The 21,417-nt window shown below is 42.0% G+C and overlaps 1 protein-coding gene across 6 annotated transcripts in view; it reads left to right on the forward strand.

The window, feature by feature from the left end:
* GHR (growth hormone receptor) overlaps positions 1–21,417 on the forward strand; it is a 280,325-nt gene that overhangs the window by 175,965 nt on the left and 82,943 nt on the right. For all 6 annotated transcript variants that reach the window (XM_007195531.2, XM_057540022.1, XM_057540024.1 and 3 more), the window contains one exon: positions 18,270–18,335. In XM_007195531.2, coding sequence (XP_007195593.1) covers positions 18,270–18,335 — 66 coding nt within the window. The remainder of the gene's footprint in view (positions 1–18,269; positions 18,336–21,417) is intronic.

Consider the following 21,417-nt stretch of genomic DNA (forward strand, 5'->3'; position numbering starts at 1 on the left):
TCCCTCCATACACAATTTAGTAACATTAGCAGCAGAAATGTGGAACCAGAGCACAAATATGTCTTGTTCCCTCCAGAAGGAAAATGTGAACTCTCTTCTCATTGGAAGTCTATTGATTACCTAATCCCAGATGTTGTGACACAGTTTTCATCCAAGTGTTGAACAGACAGAAGCCCATTCTAAAAGCTTAATTTTCATGACTCATTTGGAAGGGATTTTTCAGGGCCTATAAGACATGCAAGGATTATGCCTTGTGTTTGAGAAATGGAAAAGAAAAAAGGGAGGAAAAATCATTTAGGCAAGTGCTTCTCAAACTTTAAGGAGCATATGAATCACCTGCAGAACTTGTTCAAATGCAGATTCTTATTCTGAAGGTCTGGGGTGGGGCCTGAGGATCTGCATTTCTAACAAGCCCCCAGGGGCCACTGATGCTGCCAGCACACAGACTGCACACTGCTTTGAGTAGCAAGCTCTACAGGACAAAGAGAATGTTTTTTACACAAATTTTACACAAATGTTTTTACACAAATTACAATTCTAGGTTACAATTCCAAGGAATTAATGACTAAAAAATGCTGCCTTTCAACACTACTGTGACACAAGAATGGAAGGTGAACACAAACCATTTACCATTTCAAATGGGGCAGGAGCATTACTGATGCATTAATCTGTGTTTTGTTCCAGCTCCCATTCCAAAGGCAGCCAAGATTTCTTTTTCTCTTGGCCCCAGGGGATTTTGCAGGTGTACAACAGACCTTCTCTTCCTAGGTTTTTTTACAAATGTTGGAGAGAGAAGTGAGCATCTCTGGAGTTAAGGAGAGTTGGGACCCAAAGAGAAGAAAGAGAAAGACAATGGATACTTTTTTGGTAAATGTTTATCTCTGTGTAAGACCTCCCAAGACCCTCCCTTGACCCAGGAGTAGGAAATAGAGCTATTTCCTATAGAAATAGCTGAAATTGAATATCCCACGAACTTGGTAAGAACTAAGGAGGCTCAGAGTCAGACTCAGATCAATCTTAGAGAAGTACAATAATGTGGCATTCTTTGCACCCCAATGACTTTGCCAAAAATTTATACCTGCTTCACATGAAATCTATACCTAGGCAGTTTACAAGAATATGCCCTTAAGGTTTTTTAAACTCCACAGCAAAATATGCTAGCGAGAAAATAAGGATATTTTTGTGCACATGCACTGATACAAAGCTGTTAACAGAAATGAATAGAGGAGACAGAAATAACCCACCATGTAAACTTGAACCTTTGCTTGTAGTATGCATTCAGTACATAATGCTGTCACTTTTGACATTTACTTAGGTTAACACATTGCATACTCCCCAGAAACTGTTTTTCCATCCAGCTTATGGCTTTGTTGGTTGAGTTCTACAGGAAAAGGAGATTTAACTGTCTAAGATTTTGTTTATTTTCCAAATTCATTCCCTAGATTTTTCATATCATAGTCTAATTTCTTCTGCTCATTAAAGAAATTGGACTACTTTTAAAAAGTCATAAAACAGTTATTGTCTTGGGCATTTTTAAGCAGATTGATGCTATTGAGATAGGATAGCCATGGACTATAACCTTCATGAGGGCAGGGATATTTCAATGTTGTGTCCTTACAGCTTTGAGTCATGCCAGCCGTATAGTAGATATGAAGTTATCAGTTGTTATTTGTCGATTTAATGAATAAGTAGAAACAGTTCTTTAGTCCACTGCCGGAAGCACCTCATAAATTTTCAGGTAACTGTACAGATAGCCTCTGAAATTTAATTTCAATCAAATATTTTGTTTTTTAATTTCTAAACTTTTTGCCAGAGGCTTTTTGATCAGTGGTTTCTGCAAAGAAGCGAGTAAATGCTGCCTAGTGGGCAGACTTGGGCCTTCTGCCCTCTCTTTGGTCAAAGCAGCCCTACTTTAAAATGAACAGACTGAGTCTTTACTGTCAGAATGAGGTTATTCTATTAAGTGAAAGTGTCTGAAATCTTCTAGAACCTTTCCAACATGACATTAAAGGAGCCTTGCCTCAAGAGGAAAGGGGGATTTGACACGGCCAACTTTGCAGGGAGGAAGGGAACATTTAATAGAAATTTATTACCATATTTTTATTTCTCAAGAAGTTAAAACTTTTCAAAACAAACATTCGTGTTAATTTTTTGGACCCTTCTGGGTTTAAAGTCTCAGCTGATACAAATTTATGATCATTCATGTGTTTTAGTACTTAATGGTCATGAGGGTGAGGGTAGTCCTGAAGAAGAGGTCACTGTGAACTAAAGGAGGGAAGCAAGGGGGATTGTCCTTAGGAGACTTGGCAGGAGATGTGGAAAAGGAAACTTTCACATAGAAATCAAGCCATGTAGAGAAAGCCTTATTTTGTCAAGGTCTTCTGAACAAGTAAGAACAATAGAGAATAATGGATATGTTCTCAGTCCCCTCAGAGGTCATTCCTGGGCCATTGCAAGAGCCCCCTGGATTCCCCAATCCCTCAGGCATGCAGCTGAAGAGCCCAGTTTCCTAAAACAGCCCTTTTGTCCTATCACGCTCTAGTTCAAGAATCTTAGTGGTTCACATTGCCAAATGCTTCAAGTCTGTGTTTTGAGGCCATCTGACTCTACACTAAATGTCCAACTTTTCCCCCATCTCCTCCCAGACACACTCCCCGTCATGGCCATATCTGTCCTTCGCAATGCTCCTCTGAGCCAGTCTTGCCCTTTGATCATTGCCCTGGGCATGTTATTTCCCTCACCTGCCCATCTATCTGCATCCTGCATTCTACAAGCCTTCAAAATGAATTCCAGTCCCATCACTGTCATATAAATTATCAAGCTACTCCGGATTGTGCCACTCTCTCACTTCCCAAAGTCCTTGTGCATCAGCAAGTTGTAACCATTTTAGCCCTTAGGAGCCTCAGGTAGCATCTGGTCTGTTAGTTTTGCTCCCGGACCAGATGAAAATTTCTAAGCCCAGGAATTTCAACTATTTCCACTACTTTTCCTTAGCCCACAGAACCTAGCAAAGAGCTAGGCATTTAGGCAATGCTCCCTATAAATGTGTTGACTGAAATGATGATGCATAATCAGTTTGCCATCTCAATATTTTTCATTTTCAAAGAATGGGTTTAGGGAAGACATTTTCAGACAATATGGACATGTCACCCATTACCTTTATAACATGCTGCTGGTTATGAATAATAAACATTGTGGTTAAGCTCAAGAAACAGAGGAGTTTACCTGTTCACACTGAACTCTAAAAGTAGAAATTTGAAAAAATAAACATATACTTAGTGGGTTTTAATTAAAGAAAATTATGTGATTATCAATTTTAATATGTCTAAAATATACCAGTTTGTGCCAATCTACTGTAAGAAGGTGTCTAAGGAGAGAGAACAATGTAAATCATTTCCGAGAGCTTTGGGTAGATTCTAATTATTGGGAATAAGTGTTACAAATAGTTCACATTCCAGTGTGACTTGAAGAACATGTTTGGAACCTCCATGTTCTCTAACGCTGTTATGCTACTCGTTTATCACATACACTTGGGTCACATTTTCCTGTTTGGAGAGATTATCCTAATGATAGTAACTGTATACAAATAGTTTACATTCCATGTTCCTCCTTAGCAGTCTTTTCAAGAAAAATCACTGATGGAGAACGTCAGTGGCCAGTTCAAGGAGAGAGGTGAAATGTCAAAAATTGTCAGAAGGGAGCCAATTATCAAGGAAGGTTTTGTGAAGGAGGGGTGTTCTCCAGGGAGTTGGAGATTTTTGCTTAGGGAGGGAAGGATGGAAACTTTCAGCAGAAGAGGATAAAGAGAAAAAGGTAAAGGAGAAAGAAAAGAGAACACAGGCTGACAATCATAGGGACGCCGTCTTGACTGAAGCGTGTTTGCATTAACAAGTTGTGGGAAAGAAGTTAGAGAAAAGCAGTGCCTTCTGAAGAAACGCTTTGAATGTTGAGCTGCAGAATTTGGACTTAATCCAGTAAGCAAGAGGGTGACATTTGAGTCCATCAGCAGGGGCGTGGCAGGATGAAAATGGTATTTTAGGAAGATTAATCCAACATTGCGCAAAGAATAGACTGGAATCCCTGCTCAGGGCAGAGATAACAGGAAGCTTTGGAATAAGCGTGGGTGAAGAAATGAGGCCTCGTTAGTGAAGTGGAAGTTGGAAAGAAAGGGAGTAGCCTGGGAAACACATAATAGAAGGAAAGAACCAATGGTATGTTCTGACAACTAGTAGAAAAATGAGAAATCATAGACAAATCCAAAATTTTAAGTCCAAGTCCAAGAAAACAGTGATGATGCCATTTCTGGAGACTGGGAAAAGATATTAGCCAATCTTTAGATTACCAACTATTTGCATTCAAAGATTCTGCCTGCTTTAACAGCCTTTATGCCCCCCTAAGCAAATTAGCAACCATTTATTTGTTGCTAATTGTCAGGAATTTTCATAGGGTTTCCAGGAAAATAATTTACAGATACATCTACAGCTTTTAAATCTGTTGCAGATAAGGTAACAAGCAAAAAGTAGATAAAGTCCCCATTATTACTGGGCCAAGGGGTTCGTTCATGCATTTATCCATTCAACAAATATTTATAAAATGCCTACTTTGTGCCGGGAAAGTAGATCCTTGCTTTTCTCAGGACTTACATTCTAGTGGAGTGAAGATAGGAAAATAGAGAAGAATACAAATAAATGAACTCAACACAAAGATAAATAAGGGCTATGAAGAAAATAAAACATAGTGATGTCCTACAAGTGACTTGGGAGTGACTCCTTTAGATTATTTGGTCAGAGAAAGCATCCCTGAGAAGATACCATTTGAGCTGAAGCCTAAGCCAATCACAGAAAATCATGTGGGTACTAAGAATAGCAGGAGTTGAGTCTGAATAAGATCAGCAAGTTTCAGGGCTGGGGCATAACGGTAAGAAGACGTTGGCACAAAGAGGAAGAAAGGGAAGCAGGGGCCACTCTTGGAATATACTAGCCAGGATCAGGAGCAAAGGACAGGAAGCATAATGCAAATTGACTTAAGTAATAAGAAAAGTAATTCATATAATTAGAAAAACAGAGTTGGTGCAGGCTGTGGATCGGCTAAATCCAGTGGCTTCAAATTCATTTTCCAAAAGATGTCTTTGCCTGGGGTGGTGGTGTGATGAATTGGGAGATTGGGATTGACATGTATACACTGATGTGTGTAAAATGGATGACTAATAAGAACCTGCTGTGTAAAAAAATAAATAAAATTAAAATTGACCAAGTTGGTGAAATTCAAAAAAAAAAAAAAAAGATGTCTTTGCCCTCTCAGTTGTATCAGCTGCATGTTCAGGTTTGGGGTGAAATAGGTAAAGCAAGGAGACTGTGGCATTCTGTAAAGTTTTTCCCTTAAATTTTCTAGAATCCCCCCCAGTAAGATTCCTTTTGGGTCACATCCTCTTTCTTGAAATTCAGAAGAGGATGGGAATAACCCTCCGTCCAATTATACCTACTCTTGGAGCTGGGGTTGGGTTGGCTTCGCTTGAGGCACATGAGCTGCTTGGGGAGGAGTGGTTACCTGAACAAAATCAAGTTTCTGTTGAGAAGGAAGGAGGAAGACAGTCTGGGTAGACAACCAGCCGTGTTTACTACACAAGAGATCTTGGTGGCCATTATAAGGAGTTTGGGCTGTAGTCTGATTACATGGGAAACCATGGAGAATTTTAGTGAAGTATCATGATCTGATTTACGCTTCTAAAAGGTCACCCTGTTTAATGTTTCAATAGTTAATTGAAGGGGGCCAAAAGTGGAAGTGAGAAGACCAATTAGGAAGTTATTTGATAGTCTAGGCAAGAGGTGTTGGAAACCTGGGCTATAATAATAGCAAAGGAGAAGAAGAAAAGTGAATTGAGATGGAACTGACATAATTTGTCGGTGGGTTAAATAAGGGAATAGGAGTTAGGGAGACTGAAGAAATGAAGATGGCCTATAGGGTTTTGGATTAAGTACCAGCGTGGATGGTGAAATAATTTACAGAGGTAGTGAGGAGTTGACAAGGAGCGGGTTCATCAGGGATTGCTTGAGAGTTGTGTGTTAGGATTGAGATTCCTATTGGATATCTAGTGAAGAGGCCAAAGAGGCTGAGTCGAGCCTGGAGTTCAATGGAGAGGTTCAGGCTAAAGATGGAAATTTGGAGCCATTAGCATATAGTGATGTTTAAAGCCATGAGACTTGATGAGATTCCCCTTTCGGGGGGGATGGGGTCAGAAAAGCTAGGGAAGTGAAGAGTCTGTGAAACTACAATATTTAGGGGTAAAGCAGAGGAAGAGAAGCCAGCAAAGGTGAGCAAGAAAGAACAGCCAGTGAGGTAAAAGGAAAACCAGGCAAATTTGGCATCATGGAAGCTAGGCAAAGAGCGTATCTTTAAAAGACAATGGTCTGCTGAGTCAAATGCATCTGAAAAGTTGAGTCATATAAGGAAAGAGAAGAGACCATTGAATTTGACAAGAACAGGTTTAGTGGAGGGGAAGGGTCAGAAACACAGGGTCAGCTGAAGAGGATTCAAAAGAGAAGAAAATAGGAAGTGGAGTCAATCATTCAGGCAGGGCTTCAAAGATCTGGGAACAGGAAAGATGCTTCTTGGGAGCACAACTCCTAATGACTCAAAAATGAGTGTACTTTCCAGATAAGTTTTTTAAATTTTTCTTTGATGTTCTTCTTTAGAAAGAGAAATGTCCTGTTGTAGTTTTCATTTGAAATAACATTGGTGGCCCAACTATTTCTGGCTTCTCTAGATCCCTTTTCCCTACATGCTCCTTCCACTGAAAAGAAACTAGGCCATTCACATTTTTCCAATTTAGAGCAGGGGGCTAATAGCAGACAAGACTGAGGTAGGATCTGTATGGTCATGCATATTATTTTGGGTGCTCTTCAGTTTCACTAGCTGCTGCTTGGAAGTTCATTAAATATATGTATAAATAAAATGTAAATTAAATATACATTAAATAATATAAATTATATATATTACATACATGTTATATATATATACATATGTATATTTGCATTTGCTACAGATTTCCTAAACTTGAACTGTATAGAGTCCCAGATCCTCCTTTGTCCCATCTACTCAAAGGTGTCTTTCTCAACCTTTTTAACTTATATCGACCAGAAAGTAGAGCAGGGCAGAAGTTGTGTGGGAGTCCTGTCCCTCTCCTTCCCCCTCACCTCCTGGCCTCAGCATAGTAAAAACTCTGTTCAGAACTTGGCTCACTGCTGCTTTTCCCACCTTCAATCAGGGAACACTTAAAGACATACAGTGTCCCTGTCCCGCCAGAAAGCCTATGGGCAGGGCACCCCTTCAGGCTGACACAGAGGCACACTGTGCAAGGCAGAAATTAACACAACATTGTAAATCAACTATAATAAAATTAAAAAAAAAATTTTTTTTAAGTAAAAAAAAAAATCTCTGGCACAGAGTGTTTATGAGTACAGTACAGTTCACTGAGAGCAGTTAACGGCATTTATATATGCCACTCATCGGACAGTTATGTCCTATGCTGATTCTTGCACTATTTAGTTTGTGTTTATATATTTGCCCCCTCAATTAGATTACAAGTCCCTTCAAAGTAGGAACCACATTGTATCCTTTCCAACCCTTTCCATATATGGCCAGAGCAGTGGCCGCATATGGATGATCAATAAGGCTTTCGATTTTTTTTCTTTATGTCATATTGTCATCACACTAAACATAATTCCAGCAAGGAATCAAAACTTATATTTTAGACTCTAAGACTTTGCCTGCCCTATAAGATACAATGAAATGGATCTCCTTTTCAGTTGAAACATATTCCTTCCAGAAAAATGTCATAAATTTTTTTTTCACACCCAGTATAATTTTCTGCTTTAAGTTGTTGTTATGTGATTTGATGGACTCTTTTGACTCTAATTTTAACTGTCCATTTTGGAAATTCTGAAGTTACATTTAGGGTTAAGGTTCAGTGCCCATAAGGGTTGCTTCTCACTGGAGCCAAAACTACAGAAGGCACAACAAAAAGGACAAAGTTCAAAAAAAGTAAGCTTCAGGTACCTTTCTGCCAAGGTACGTGTCTATAGTGGATTGTCACCTTATCCATCTCCATTCACTTTTTGGTAGAGCTTCTATTTTCTGCTGCAAAATAATTTTTGGAGCTGGTTGCATGTTAGCTACAGAGTTTCAATCATTTCTTTCCAAAACTGGGCTTCAGAAAATGAATCTAAAAATTTTGAGTCAAGTATCTGAGAGAAGCTGTGTCAAACTTTTATTTTTCTTTTACCATATAAAATTGTGACAAATATATCTATAAAGTGTACATGACCTTCCACTAAGAATCTTTGTTAACCAAAAAAAAAACTGTAATCTCATAGATACCAATCAAAAGGCCAGCTAGCCATCATACTACAGATATTAATGGAGGGCCTAATATGTGCAGGGTTGGAAAGGATAAAATGTGATTCCTACTTTCAAGGGACTTGTAATCTAATTGAGGGGGCAAATATATAAACACAAACTAAACATTGCAAGAATCAGCATAGGACATAACTGTCCAATGAGTGGCATATATAAATGCCGTTAACTGCTCTCAGTTAACTGTACTGTCCTCATAAACACTATGTGCCAGAGATTTTTTTTTTTTTACTTCAAAAAAAATTTTTTTTAATTTTATTAAAGTATAGTTGATTTACAATGTTGTGTTAATTTCTGCTGTACAGCAAAGTGGCTCAGTTATACATACATATGTTCTTTTCCATTATGGCTTATCAGAGGATATTGAATATAGTTCCCTGTGCTATACAGTAGGACCTCGTTGTTTATCCATCCTACATATCAGCGGTCCCCAACCTTTTTGGTACCAGGGACCGGTTTCATGGAAGACACTTTGTCCACAGACCGGGGCGGGGGTGTTGCGGGGGATGGTTCAGGCGGTAATGCGAGCGATGGGGGGCGGCAGATGGAGCTTCACTTGCTGGCCTGCCGCTCACCTCCTGCTGTGCGGCCCGGTTCCTAACAGGCCACGGACAGGTAGCGGTCCATGGCCCGCGGGTTGGGGGACCCCTGCTATATATACTAGTTTACATCCGCCAATCCCAAACTCCCAATCTTTCCCTCCCCACCGCTCCCCACCCCCTTGGCAACCACAAGTCTGTTCTCTATGTCTGTGAGTCTGTTTCTGTTTCGTAGACATGCTCATTTGTGTCATATTTTAGATTCCACATACAAGTGATATCATATGGTGTACGTCTTACTCTTTCTGACTTAACTTCACTTAGTATGATAACCTCTAGGTGCATCCATGTAGCTGCAAATGGTATTATTTAATTCTTTTTTTTATTGTGCCAGACATTCTGTGAAGTACTTTATATAGATCAGTTTCATTTTCTGAATGATTATCCCCACTCCATAGTTGGGAATTACCTCTGATCTTCTCCCCATTCTGGAGAAAACAAGGAGAATGATATAAGGTGAGCAAAGACCTAGAATCAGGAATGTGCCAGATGGCAAACAGATGCATTGGTCAGGGGCTAAGGATCCATTTAGGGGAATAGAGAGAAATGAACCTTAGGCCCTATGGTAGTCTGTTCACCACCATATCCCAATGCCTAGTATAGTGCCTTACGCATAATAGGTGCTTGATAAATGTGTCTTGTACAAACAAATGACCCTCTGGCTTGTGTCTGTAACCCAGACCAAGTACAGTGGGATAAGTGTAATTAGTGAATTAAAGCCATACACCAAAGAGCCTCGGGACCCAATGCCAACACCTCCCAATTCCCAACTATTACAGTGAAGGATTCAAGTGGGAAGGACACACATAATGAGACAGGTGTGACAGCAATAGTAGCTCCACCTCACTGGGGTCCCTGTCATGGAACCTGACATGGTGACATAGTGAGCAGTCCACACGTCCTTACCCTGGCCTGCAAGGCAGTGCAAGATCTGGCCCCTGGCACGCCGTGACCTCAAATGCTTCTTCTCGCCCCTCCCTCCCTCTGTTCCTTCTTCTTTCCCCTTGCGCCTCCCACACCGACCTCCTTTCTAGCCCCCAGTCCCACCTTAGGGCCTACACTCTTTCATGCTGCTTCCAAGTCTCTGATAGCTCCTCTCCCCACATCTCAGTGCCCTCCCTGCTACCTGGCATCATGCATTGGCTTATCTGTCTCCCTCTGCACACAGCAGACTGTACGCCCAGAAAGGCAGACCTCCCTCCACGCTCCTCACCGTTGTATCCCCAGCGTCGAGGACAGCACCTGGCACCTCACACACTGCAGTTCTGACCTCTCAATACTTCTCAAATACCTACTTCCCAAGGGAATAAGAGTTTGTTCAAGAAATGGTCCATGGAAATTGATAAGTGGAGCTTCGGAACGAGGGGCAGAGTGGCAGCTCAGACCAACCTGTTTATAAAAGGTGCCTTTGCCCAGAGAGGGGAAAACACAACTTTAAACCTCTGACAAAGTATATGCCTGCCTAGGACACCTTTACCGTGCTGTGCTTCTGAAACGCTGCCTGGTCTCAACAAGGTGATCCATGAATTTGCCTCATCAGCTGATCCCCAGGACTTAAAAGTCCCTACTGCCAGCCTCAGCCTAGTAAATGGGCACGGACTACACACCTCGGTATCAAAACACTGGCTCTCTGCTGCAGCCAAAACCAAGCAAATGCATCTCTCCAGGTGACAGGAAGGCAGGTGAGGAAGTTAAACGATCCTATGTTCATTAGTTCTTCCCCTCACTGAGCGCTATTAAGTGGCTCAATACCATGAAAATGAGTTGAAATGCACTGACTTTGCCTCAAGTTTGAGCATTCACGGTCCCAGGAGGACACTTGTCATCTATTGATGTGCTTTAGAATCTTCTTTTGTGCCAGTTGAGACTCCAGAGACCACAAAATGTCTGCTAAATTCAAAGTGATATAAGTAAAGTCATGGTGCCTCACAGCGTTTCTCGAAAGACTTCCCAGTGAGATGTTCAGGAATTTCACACGTGTATATTGAGCACTCACTATATTGAAGGAGCTGTGCTAATGATGTGGTGGGTCAGAAGGAGGAGACAGGGTCCTTGCCTTCAAACGTCCAGTTTATCATTCATTGGGCAGGTCAGATAACTGAGATACCAGGCAGGGAATAAGAAACGCCATGGTCCAGCTATTGTGTGAAAGCACAAAGGATGGAGAGATGGAGCCCATCTGGGAGAAAGTTTAAAAAGGCGTCATGGAGGACAAGACACGCTCATCTTGAAAGATGAATGGAATTTTCACAGACTTGGATGGCAGAAAGCCTTGATTTGGAGCGTTCACCAAATCTTATGGTGTAAGTATTCCCACTATGGCTGATGTCAAGTTAATGACATGACGTCACTGAACACAGAGCTGGGAAGAGGCGCCAGCGCCGGCACATCATCTGCGAGTCACCATCTGAGCTTTGGGCTTTATTAAAACGCCTGACTCTATTGCTCTAACGAGTGGGTTCACAGGTATTAACAACACCTAAGACAACATTATAGAGGAAGAGACACCTCTGCCCTTCTCCCTACACCTCAGTCTGACCTTTTAATACTCTGTCTATCCTTCCGGTCCCAGTTCTATGCCTCTGCCTAGCCACCTAGGACTGATAATGGTCCAGTGCCAACCTGGATTCTGTTTGCTTCTCTTAGCAGGGCTGTGATGCCCCTGGGCTCCTGCTATCACACGGCACAGAGGGATGGCTTTCCGCCCGTTGCCTGGTGTTGACACCCTTGCTGTTCTCCATAATGAGAAGCAGCTTTAAGGGCCGCTTGCTGGGCAGGGTGTTTCACTGTTCTTGTAGCAGTTGGAAGGGAAAGCCAGAGGAATCGCTGGGAAGCTTTGCCGAAGGAAGATGCAAGCCAGCTGAGACCCAGCATGCATATTAACTGCTCCTTTTCGTACTTTTTTTTTTTCTTTTTTTTTAAAGCACCCCCCAATGTGTTCTCCTTAAGTCACTGCACCCCTGACTGGCCTTATCACTCAAAGAGCTACGTTTGAAAAGTCAGGCCCTAGTTTCTGTCTTTAATTGCAAGCAGATGTCCTCGGTATGTGCATAAACTTGTGTCAGGAGGATTTTTTTTTTTTTAACTCACCAAGGAGAGCACTGCCAGACAGGAAAGGAATATGTGAAGCTTCAAGTTGTTAGGAAACTTCCACATTTGTCCACTAAGCTAGAGATAGACCTGCGGGAAAAGAAGGTCTTTATGATTTCTCATTGCACATTGATTCTTCTTACCTCAAGGCCCAGCTACTCTCTAAAAACATTTACAGCAAAATATGGCTGCTGCAGATTTAGTTCAGCATGTGCTTCATTTCATGAAACCAGTTTCTCCTCCAAAATTGTTGTAGATTGTTTGTGAAGCAGCTTTTTTAGCATTAAAAGGTGTTTGAAACCACCAGCATCATTTCACAGCTCCTTTTTTTGTTTGTTTAAATTATCTTATGTAATGTACTCTATGATTTACTGTTCAAGTATAGAAGAAACACATTCCCTAGTGGAGATCTGGGGAGGTAATGCTGTCTGAAAGATTCAGAGATTTCCTGTTCAGATTACACAGGCTTCTTTAGAGCTGCCAAGAGCCATAATGTGTAGGAGATAATACATTTTATTTCAGGAGAAACTATGGATGGAAATTCGATTTAGCCAGTGAGCCGCAAAAGAAACAAAATTCCAGCTTAGAACTGTCACTGCACTGGGGCCCAGGACTTGGTGTGCCAAGGGGTAGCCATGACCAAGATGACCTCTGCAGCCCCAGGACCTGCTGTGTAGATATCACTCGATGACAGAGCAAACGGAAGAGGCCTGGCTGCCAGGGTGTTGCAAGTCCTACCTGGTTCCTCGTGAACTGACCCCTGAAGGGTACTTCCGCCCAGAGCTTCAACAACCTGGCCCCATCAGTGTAACTTGCCAGAATGTTTGCAGCATTCAAATAAATCAGGCTGTGCAAGTCATGAACACCAGCTGTAGACACTTAGTGGGGGACCCCCTAGGAGGGGAACCCCACAGAGGACACAGTGACTGATCAGAGCAAGAAAGTAGTGGCCAGTGAACAGTTTTCCAAACGTGTCATGTCATAAGAATCACCTGGCTGGGGGATGGAGTGTGCAGGGTAAGCATACAGATTCTCAGGACCTTGCCAACGTACAGACTGACCAGGGCCCTAGAGATTCAGATTCTGTAGAGCTGGCACAGGGCCTTGGAATCTGTATGTTTAACAAATGCCACAGTTAAATCAACTGTACTTCAGTAAATGAATGAATGAATGAATGCCACAGTAGATCTTGATGGTCAGACAAGTTTGGGAAACAGTAGAGTGGGGTGGAGTCAGGATCTGGCTCCAGTTCCAGTTTGGCCTCTGCCATATAATTGCTGGGTGGCCTTAGGCAAGTTATTTCTTTGAGCCTCAGATCCCTCATTCATACAATGTAACTAATAATATCCACTTCAGAGGGTTGTTGTGAGGATAAAATGGAAAAAAATCATAAAATGTCCTGAAGTGTGTGCCTGGTACATTTTAAGGGCACAATAAACGTGAGGTGTAAACACCTCACACACATTTTTTGACTTTGCCCTCAGCCAGCCCCTTCAGAGGCAGCAGGACGGTCTGGGGCATGGCATCAATATGACCAGACAGTGAGCTTGAACTTCAGCCTTATTGCATGGAGGCTGCATATCTGGAGGAGATATGGACTTTAAATTGAATACTCTTCTGTGATGGTGATCATCGTTTGATAGAGAAAAAAGGACAGAAAGACAAAAGTGGGTCTGGAAAGAGCTTTGAGGTTGAAATCCGAGCAGGGAAGATTTTTTGGACTATGCACAAGGATAACTACACTTCAAAAAGGCAGGAAAAGTAGTCAAGCAAACTTGAGATTTACAAGGAAAGACAATTTGCTGAGAATAAACAATTTTTCTTTGATCCCCTTTTAGTTCGAAAGCCAAAGTTTAAAGCGTTTGTAATTCATCTACCTCATTTCTTTAGCAAGCTTTATTTTCCTACTAGGCGCCATGCCCTGTGCTCCTAACAGAGGTTACAAAGATAAAAGCAGTACCCATCTCAAGAAGCTTGCTGTGTGTCATAGGGCACAGGAAAATAAGCAGTTACAGCAAAGGGTGTAAGAATGGTTTCTAGGGCTGTTGGGTGGAGGACAGCTTACCTGCCTGAGGGAGAAAGCAAAACCTCTCAGTGGAAGTCTTTTTTTTCCAGCTTTACTGAGATAAAATTAACATAAAATACTGTGCACGTTTGTGTACAACACAATGATTTGATACATGTATATACTGTAAAATGATTACTGCAATCAGAGGAGGTCTTGAAATAGAGATTTCATGATAGTTACATCATCATTATCATTATAGTAACCATAAGCTAATAATGATAACAATAGCTGACATTAACCAACGCTTATTTTATGGCAGATGCCCTGTGAGGCCCTTTACGTTATCTCCTGTCATGTAAAGTTGTTGCCATATGCAGTATCTTGGTTTACCTACTTGTGTTTGCACTGTCTATTCGTGGCTGGTTCTAATGCCATTGCTGCACAACTGGTAAGTTACAGTACTCACCAGAACATTGATTCTCCCATACTAGCTTTCTTACTGATATAATAGGGAATTCACCAACTTACAAGAACTGGAATTGACGGCATTTAGTCCCAGGCAGATTACCATCCCCGATGCCACTGACCCTACTTCCCCAAAGTCCCACTGCCTGCGTCCAGCCTGTGCAGGGGGACCTGAATAGAGTGGGTCCTGCTGGGCTTAGGGCAGCATCGTGTCCTCATGTGTGCAAAGCCCTAAGCTCACAAAGTCTAGTGTAAAAACACTGTCAAATTCTTTGTTGGAAAAGACGGGCTTTTACTTTCAGGGTAGTGGTAGCAATAATAACGGTGACAATAATAATAACAATAAGAATATCTAACATTTACCAAGCACTTATTATATTGCATATTTAATATAGGGCATGTATTAACTGACTTAAACCTCACATGTGTAGATACTGCAACTGTCCCCATTTTACAGACAGAAACTGAGGTCCAGTTGTGTGCCGTAGTTGGGAAGCTGAGCACAAGGCTGGACATAAGTAGGAGAGGATAGATCGCAGTTCATTCTTAGGCAGGTCCACCATGAGAAGCTCCACCTCAAGGCACTGCAAAGTACTAGTTCTCCAGTGTTTGCAGGATGACAATTAAGTTCTTTCTTTCTTTATTTATGTTTGGCTGCACCATGCAGCATGCGGGATCTTAGTTCCACAACCAGGGATCAAACCCGGGCCCCCTGCAGTGGAAGCGTGGATTCTTAACCTCTGGACCACCAAGGAAGTCCCACAATTAAGTTCTTTGGAAAGTCCATTCCCAATATGCCCTTGACCTCTCCACACATCCTAGGTCAGCTCTGCCCCACCCACTGCCTACAGATCATGGCTCTTCACATGCCTAGGTTGTGTCTTATCCCTGTCTTAATGCAGGGCTTGCCTTGGCTCCAACTGCCCTTTCCTTTCCTTTTCATTTCTTATTTATCCCAAATTCAGCACCTGTCCAAGGGGTCACCTTCCCCAGGAAGCTTGTCCAGACTCGTTAAGGGCTACCACGTTGCTCCTCCAATGCTGACCGCTCCTTCATTTATAGATCCCTGCCCAGAAATAGTGGGCTCACCAAGGCCAGGGCCTGTAGCTAATTCATTTCATAATGCCAGCATTTAAAAGCTCCTATAGGATACACTGGAGCTGTGATTCTCTGCTTATTGTCCCCCTTCATTTGTTTTCCTCCATCGCTCGGCACTTCTAGACGGTGAGGACAGCTTGGACGCTAAAATTGACAAGGGAGGGGGACGTCTCCATTGCTAAGATGGCACAGTTGTTCTCATTGTGCTCGATCTGTAATCAGCACCCTCTCGGCACTGGCACAAACCTGTGGTTCTTCCCCGAGAATGCCATTTGTTCCTTTTATGCCTTGGTTCATCACATACTGTGGAGGGTGTTAGCTGAGTAAGACTTTCTGCTTCATGAAGATGTTACCAAACACACCATAAGGAGGAAAGCACCAGACGTCTGTCTGCAAAGAAAGCAAAATCCTGGTTTGGGAAGAGTCAGGGGTGGCCAGTGCTCCCCAGGCATTTCCGGGCCTGAGGTTTGGCTCTGTGGGCTCCTTGGGGCCTCATAACTGATGCCCACATTCCATATCAGTCATCATTCTGGAGAAATTCGTCAACTTTCCTGCTGATCTGAGCCTGGAAACTGGTGTCTGTTTATTCACTTTCAAGCTGAAAATTGAGACAAACTTGCTGGATAATTTTGACAAAAATAACACGTATGATTGCGTGTCATCCCATGATTGACTTAATTTTCCTCTTTTTTTGAGCTATCAGAACTTTCTCAAGGCATATATAGTTGTCAGTGAAATAGGTCATTCACAGTTGGAAGTTATACAAACTTGCCAAACCTTGACCAAAAATAACGTTCTGGTGCCCAATTTAGGGCAAGGGGTAATAAAGTGTTCTCTGACTTGTAGTAAGGAATTAAAGGCAGGGGTTGGGGTCTAGACAATGGTAATAATAAAGACTAAGGCTATCAAGACAGTGAGTAGACTTGAGGGGATTTTCATAAAATGCAGTTTTCCTTTCTGGTCACGTTAAAATCAATGTGTAGTACATTATCTACTCTAGGGAAACGTGTATTCCATTTGCTTTCTGTCATAATTCTTTATTGTATTTGGGAGTAAATGAGCTTCTACAGATGAAGTTAATATTAAAATTTAGAGACTGAAAAGAAACCCTTCCAGAGCTAATAGTCACACAGAATTTAAAATATTAATTCACCAAAGCCCCCCCAAACCTAACTTCGCTTGGAAGAAAACTCTCACTGATGTGCCCAGGCTGCAAAAACTTGCAAGCGTTAGAATTCCGCAGCATTTAGTGCAAGGATCTTAACTTCCTCTGTTAGGTTCTGTATTCTGAACTTCAGACCCGACAGCTGCTTCCTAGTGGTGAGCCAGGTGGGAGGAGTTAGTAAAAAAGCACATTGAAAAGTGGATCACGACAGATGGACAGGATTCACCCTGCCTGAAATTCAGGGAGATGGGTGTGGGCCAGCTCACTGCGCATGCATCTTCATTTTCTTCCTCTTCCTTTTTTCATATCAAAGAAAGATCTCTTAGCGCTGTTACTGTGGGTTCCTATCGAGGGACAAAAGCATTAGCAGCTTCGCTGCTCTGAGGTAATGCTCTGTGTTTGTTGTGGGCCTGGACCAAACTGCCTCTCTAATAACCCACGGATAGCCTGATGGGATGGGAAGAATCTTGGAGACACCCCCTTCTCCACCAAGCCCAGATAACAGTTACAATACTTTTGTAGCTGAGGTGTTTGCAGTTCAACCCATTTCAACAGTTCAATGATAACTACAATGATCATTTTCCATTTTTCCTGTTTCTTTGGTTTTTTGGGTTTTTTTGCTGTGTTGGGTCTTCGTTTCTGTGCGAGGGCTTTCTCTAGTTGTGGCGAGCGGGGGCCACTCTTCATCGCGGTGCGCGGGCCTCTCACTATCGCAGCCTCTCTTGTTGCGGAGCACAGGCTCCAGACGCGCAGGCTCAGTAGTTGTGGCTCACGGGCCTAGTTGCTCCGTGGCATGTGGGATCTTCCCAGACCAGGGCTCGAACCCGTGTCCCCTGCATTGGCAGGCAGACTCTCAACCACTGCGCCACCAGGGAAGCCCCCATTTTTCCTGTTTTTAATGCAACCTAATACTAGTATCAATAAAATTAAAACTGCTTTTATAATAGATGACTCATTGCCATCTCGTGTCCTAAAGTTCTGTCCCCCTCTTGTCCAACTTCTCACTTCCCCTCATTCCTTCCCTACTCCCAGAGTTGCTCACATGTTTATTTCTAAGAATAAACGCTTTTGACTGAACTGTTTTTAATACTCTTTTTGAAAAGAATTTATGTTCCTCCTTGTTTTCACAAGCAAGACTTAAGTTTGGACTCAAATGTTGTAGGAAGGCAATTTTTCATCCTTCCTGACTGTGTCCAGGCATGAGACCAGAGGCAACGAAGACCAGAAGGTTTCCATTTGCTCTGAACATTTAGGAGTTCTTTTTAGAGGGTAGGTGCAATTTTAGTTTGAAAAAGAAAGAAAGAAAAAGGAGAGAATTGTTGTGAGGTTGGGCCTGGTCACATTTTGACATTTGAAAATGAGATTGTAACAAAGTCACATCAGACCACTTTTTATAGGAATAACTAATGGTTTTCTTCTCTTTCTATTCCAGCCACACCAGCTATCCTTGTCAGAGCATCTCAGAGTCTGCAGAGAGTTCATCCAGGCCTAGAGACAAGTAAGAATTTCACTCCCTTTTCTGCCTTCAACGATATTGTCCAGGTTTTACTGTAATTCAAGCTACTGTCCTTTCCCTATTTTATTTGGGATATGGTAACTGGATGAATGACTGACTGAAATTGCATGGGCAAACTAACAAATTTTTTTTTCAGAATTTCTTTTTCAACTTTTCTGCAAGGCTGCTTCTTTTTTTTCCCTTTTTTTTTTAATTGAACGAAAGATTCTTTAAATTCCAAAGTTCTTTACAATTTTCAAAAGTTTCATGCAAATGATTTCATATAATCCCATAATAACCCTTTCTTTCCTCTACCCCTGTATTGCCCCTCCCTCCTTCCCTGTTCCCACTGGTAACCACTAGTTTATTCTCTATATCTGTGAGTCTGCTTCTTTTCTGTTTTATTCATTAGTTTGTTTATTTTTTTAGATTCCACATATAAGTGATATCATACAGTATTTGTCTTTCTCTGTCTGACTTATTTCACTTAGCGTAATATGCTCCAAGTCCATCCATGTTGCTGCAAATGGCAAAATTTCATTCTTTTTACGGCTGAGTAGTATCCCATTGTACATATAACACATCTTCTCTATCCATTCATCTGTTGATGGACACGTAGGTTGCTTCCATACCTTGGCAATTGTAAATAATGCTGCTCTGAACATTGGGGTGAGTATATCTTTTCAAATTAGTGTTTTTGTTTTTTGCGGACATATACCCAGGAGTGGAATTGCTGGGTCATATGGTAGTCCTATTTCTAGTTTTTTGGGAAATCTCCATACTGTTTTCCACAGTGGCTGCACCAATTTACATTCTCACCAACAGTGTACGAGGATTCCCTTTTCTCAACATCCTCGCCAACATTTGTTATTTGTGTTCTTTTTGATGTTAGCTATTCTGCCAGGTGTGAGGTGATATCTCACTGTGGTTTTGATTTGTATTTGCCTGATGATTATCAGTGTTGAGCAATGTTTCATGTGCCTGTTAGCCATCTGCATCTCCTCTTTGGAAAAAGAGACTGCTTCTTTATTTTTCTAATAAGCTTATCCTTAGAGGTTAAGTAAGGCCAAATTAATGCAAAGAAAAAAAGACATAACTTATTGTGGGCCAACAATTAGTTTATTGAGTTTAGGAATCTGCGTTTTTGTTTTATAAGTCCTGTATTGTATTGTCATTATTATTTTGAGATATTTCTTTACCTAGTGATCACATCACCAGATAGTCAAATTTGTTGCTTCAACCAAATCGCCTTGGGCTCTGAAATTCTGTCCACTGCTCCGTGACAGCATTTACCTCACAACATCTTCATGCATGTGTTCATACCATGTGCAGGACTCAATGAGTTGTGTGTGCTGCACAAATTAATTATGTTGCAATTAATTAAGGCAAAGCCTATGTTTTGTGCTTCTTCTAAATCCCTCACGTGACCTTAAAAAAACCCGTGATCACATAGTAGGCACCTTCAATTAAATTCTAAGGATGGATTTTCTTTTCCTCAATTGAAGTATATGCTCGAGTCCACATTACAAAATAAAAGGGAAGTTAGTGTACCTGACTGTTTAAGCCATTGCTGTTTCAGGGATCATAACGGCATCATGAAACTATAATTGGGGTTTTGTGACTAAATTGCAGAGTCCTTTTCTAATAGACGATGTAAACATCATTTTTCTTGGAGGTGACTGAAAGGGAGGGTTGGTGCTGTTTTTAACAAACGTCATCAATTCATCAGTTGTGCCAGACCGTGAACTCTACAACCCTCCTGTTTTAGAAGCATCTGACATGTTAATCCGCTCCCTAATTAATGTGAGGGGTTGTAGAAAGACTAGCTGTTGCTTATGTTTGGGTTATCCCCGCCAGTATATTCCAAAGCCTTCACTCAGCAGATGATGTGACTTATTGCTGCTTTCTGTAAGGAAATAAGAAGGAATCAGTTAAGAATGGTTTACTAACGGTGCATGCTCCATCCCACACTGGAACCCTCCCCAACACACAACCACAATACACTGCCCTTCACTTGCCCCCAAAGTGGTGGTAAGATTTCCCCAAGCCATTTTCTTTGTCAAGTCATGGGGTCTGAGGAGCTTAAGCTTTGGGCCTTGTTGAAATACAACCTCTGAGTATGGCAGATGTGTTGAAGGAATTGCTGCCAGTCCTTTGGCATATGTTGATTTTCTGTCCTTGTGATAAACAAGAACAATAGCTCTTACCCTTCATCTGTGGCACGCCACACAGACACTGAGCTCCCCACACAAGGAAGAATCCTATCCTTCCAGCTTCTCCTTATCTGAAGTCACATGCCCTCTGTCTCAGGACTGATTGGATAAAGTACCCCATGTCAACGGATATGTCCGTATCACTGGGCACCTTCCGCGGTGCACTCACTAGGACACATGGCCACCTTTATCATCCAGGCCTCTCACTGAGATGCAACAGACCCTAGTGCTCCTGTAGCCTCACTGTGTCACTGTGGACACAGTCACTGTATCACAAATGTGTAACTCCCTGCCATGCACCCAGCGCTAGCTAGCTCTACACCTTGAGGAAGAAAGAAACGTGTAAGATATTGTCCTGACCTCAGGGAGGTCATATTCGCCCTAAGGAGATAGTTTTACACAAAAAGCCAGTGTTCAAGATCTGTCAATTCACAATTGTAATGTATGCATTTCCTATGTGCACTTTTCTGAATTCTCAGATTCAAAGCAAAACCTTGTGGAAGAAAAATAAATAAACCCTCCCAGAGTGAATCCTACACAGAACTGTCCAAACGTAAATAAAGGCCACCACCCTCCTGCAGGCCAGCTTTACTTTACACCTGGGCTATCACAATAACCCTTTAGAAGCTGTCTCGCTCCTCTCTCCTTCCACACCCTACCCCGTCTCTCCTTCCTTGTATCCATCTTCCTCTGCCAGTAATGATTTTCAGAATCCAACATATCCCTCTGCTCTAAATAACCCTAACTATCTTTAGTACCTTCCCCACTACCTAAACTTTAAACTGCAATCCTATCCCAAGACACTCAAATCCACCATCTGTCATCTGACCCCAGCTTGTAAGTCTAGACTACCCACTACTCCCCAGGAACAC

The sequence above is a fragment of the Balaenoptera acutorostrata genome, chromosome 2 (genome assembly GCF_949987535.1).
Source record: "Balaenoptera acutorostrata chromosome 2, mBalAcu1.1, whole genome shotgun sequence".
Classification (NCBI taxonomy): domain Eukaryota; kingdom Metazoa; phylum Chordata; class Mammalia; order Artiodactyla; family Balaenopteridae; genus Balaenoptera; species Balaenoptera acutorostrata.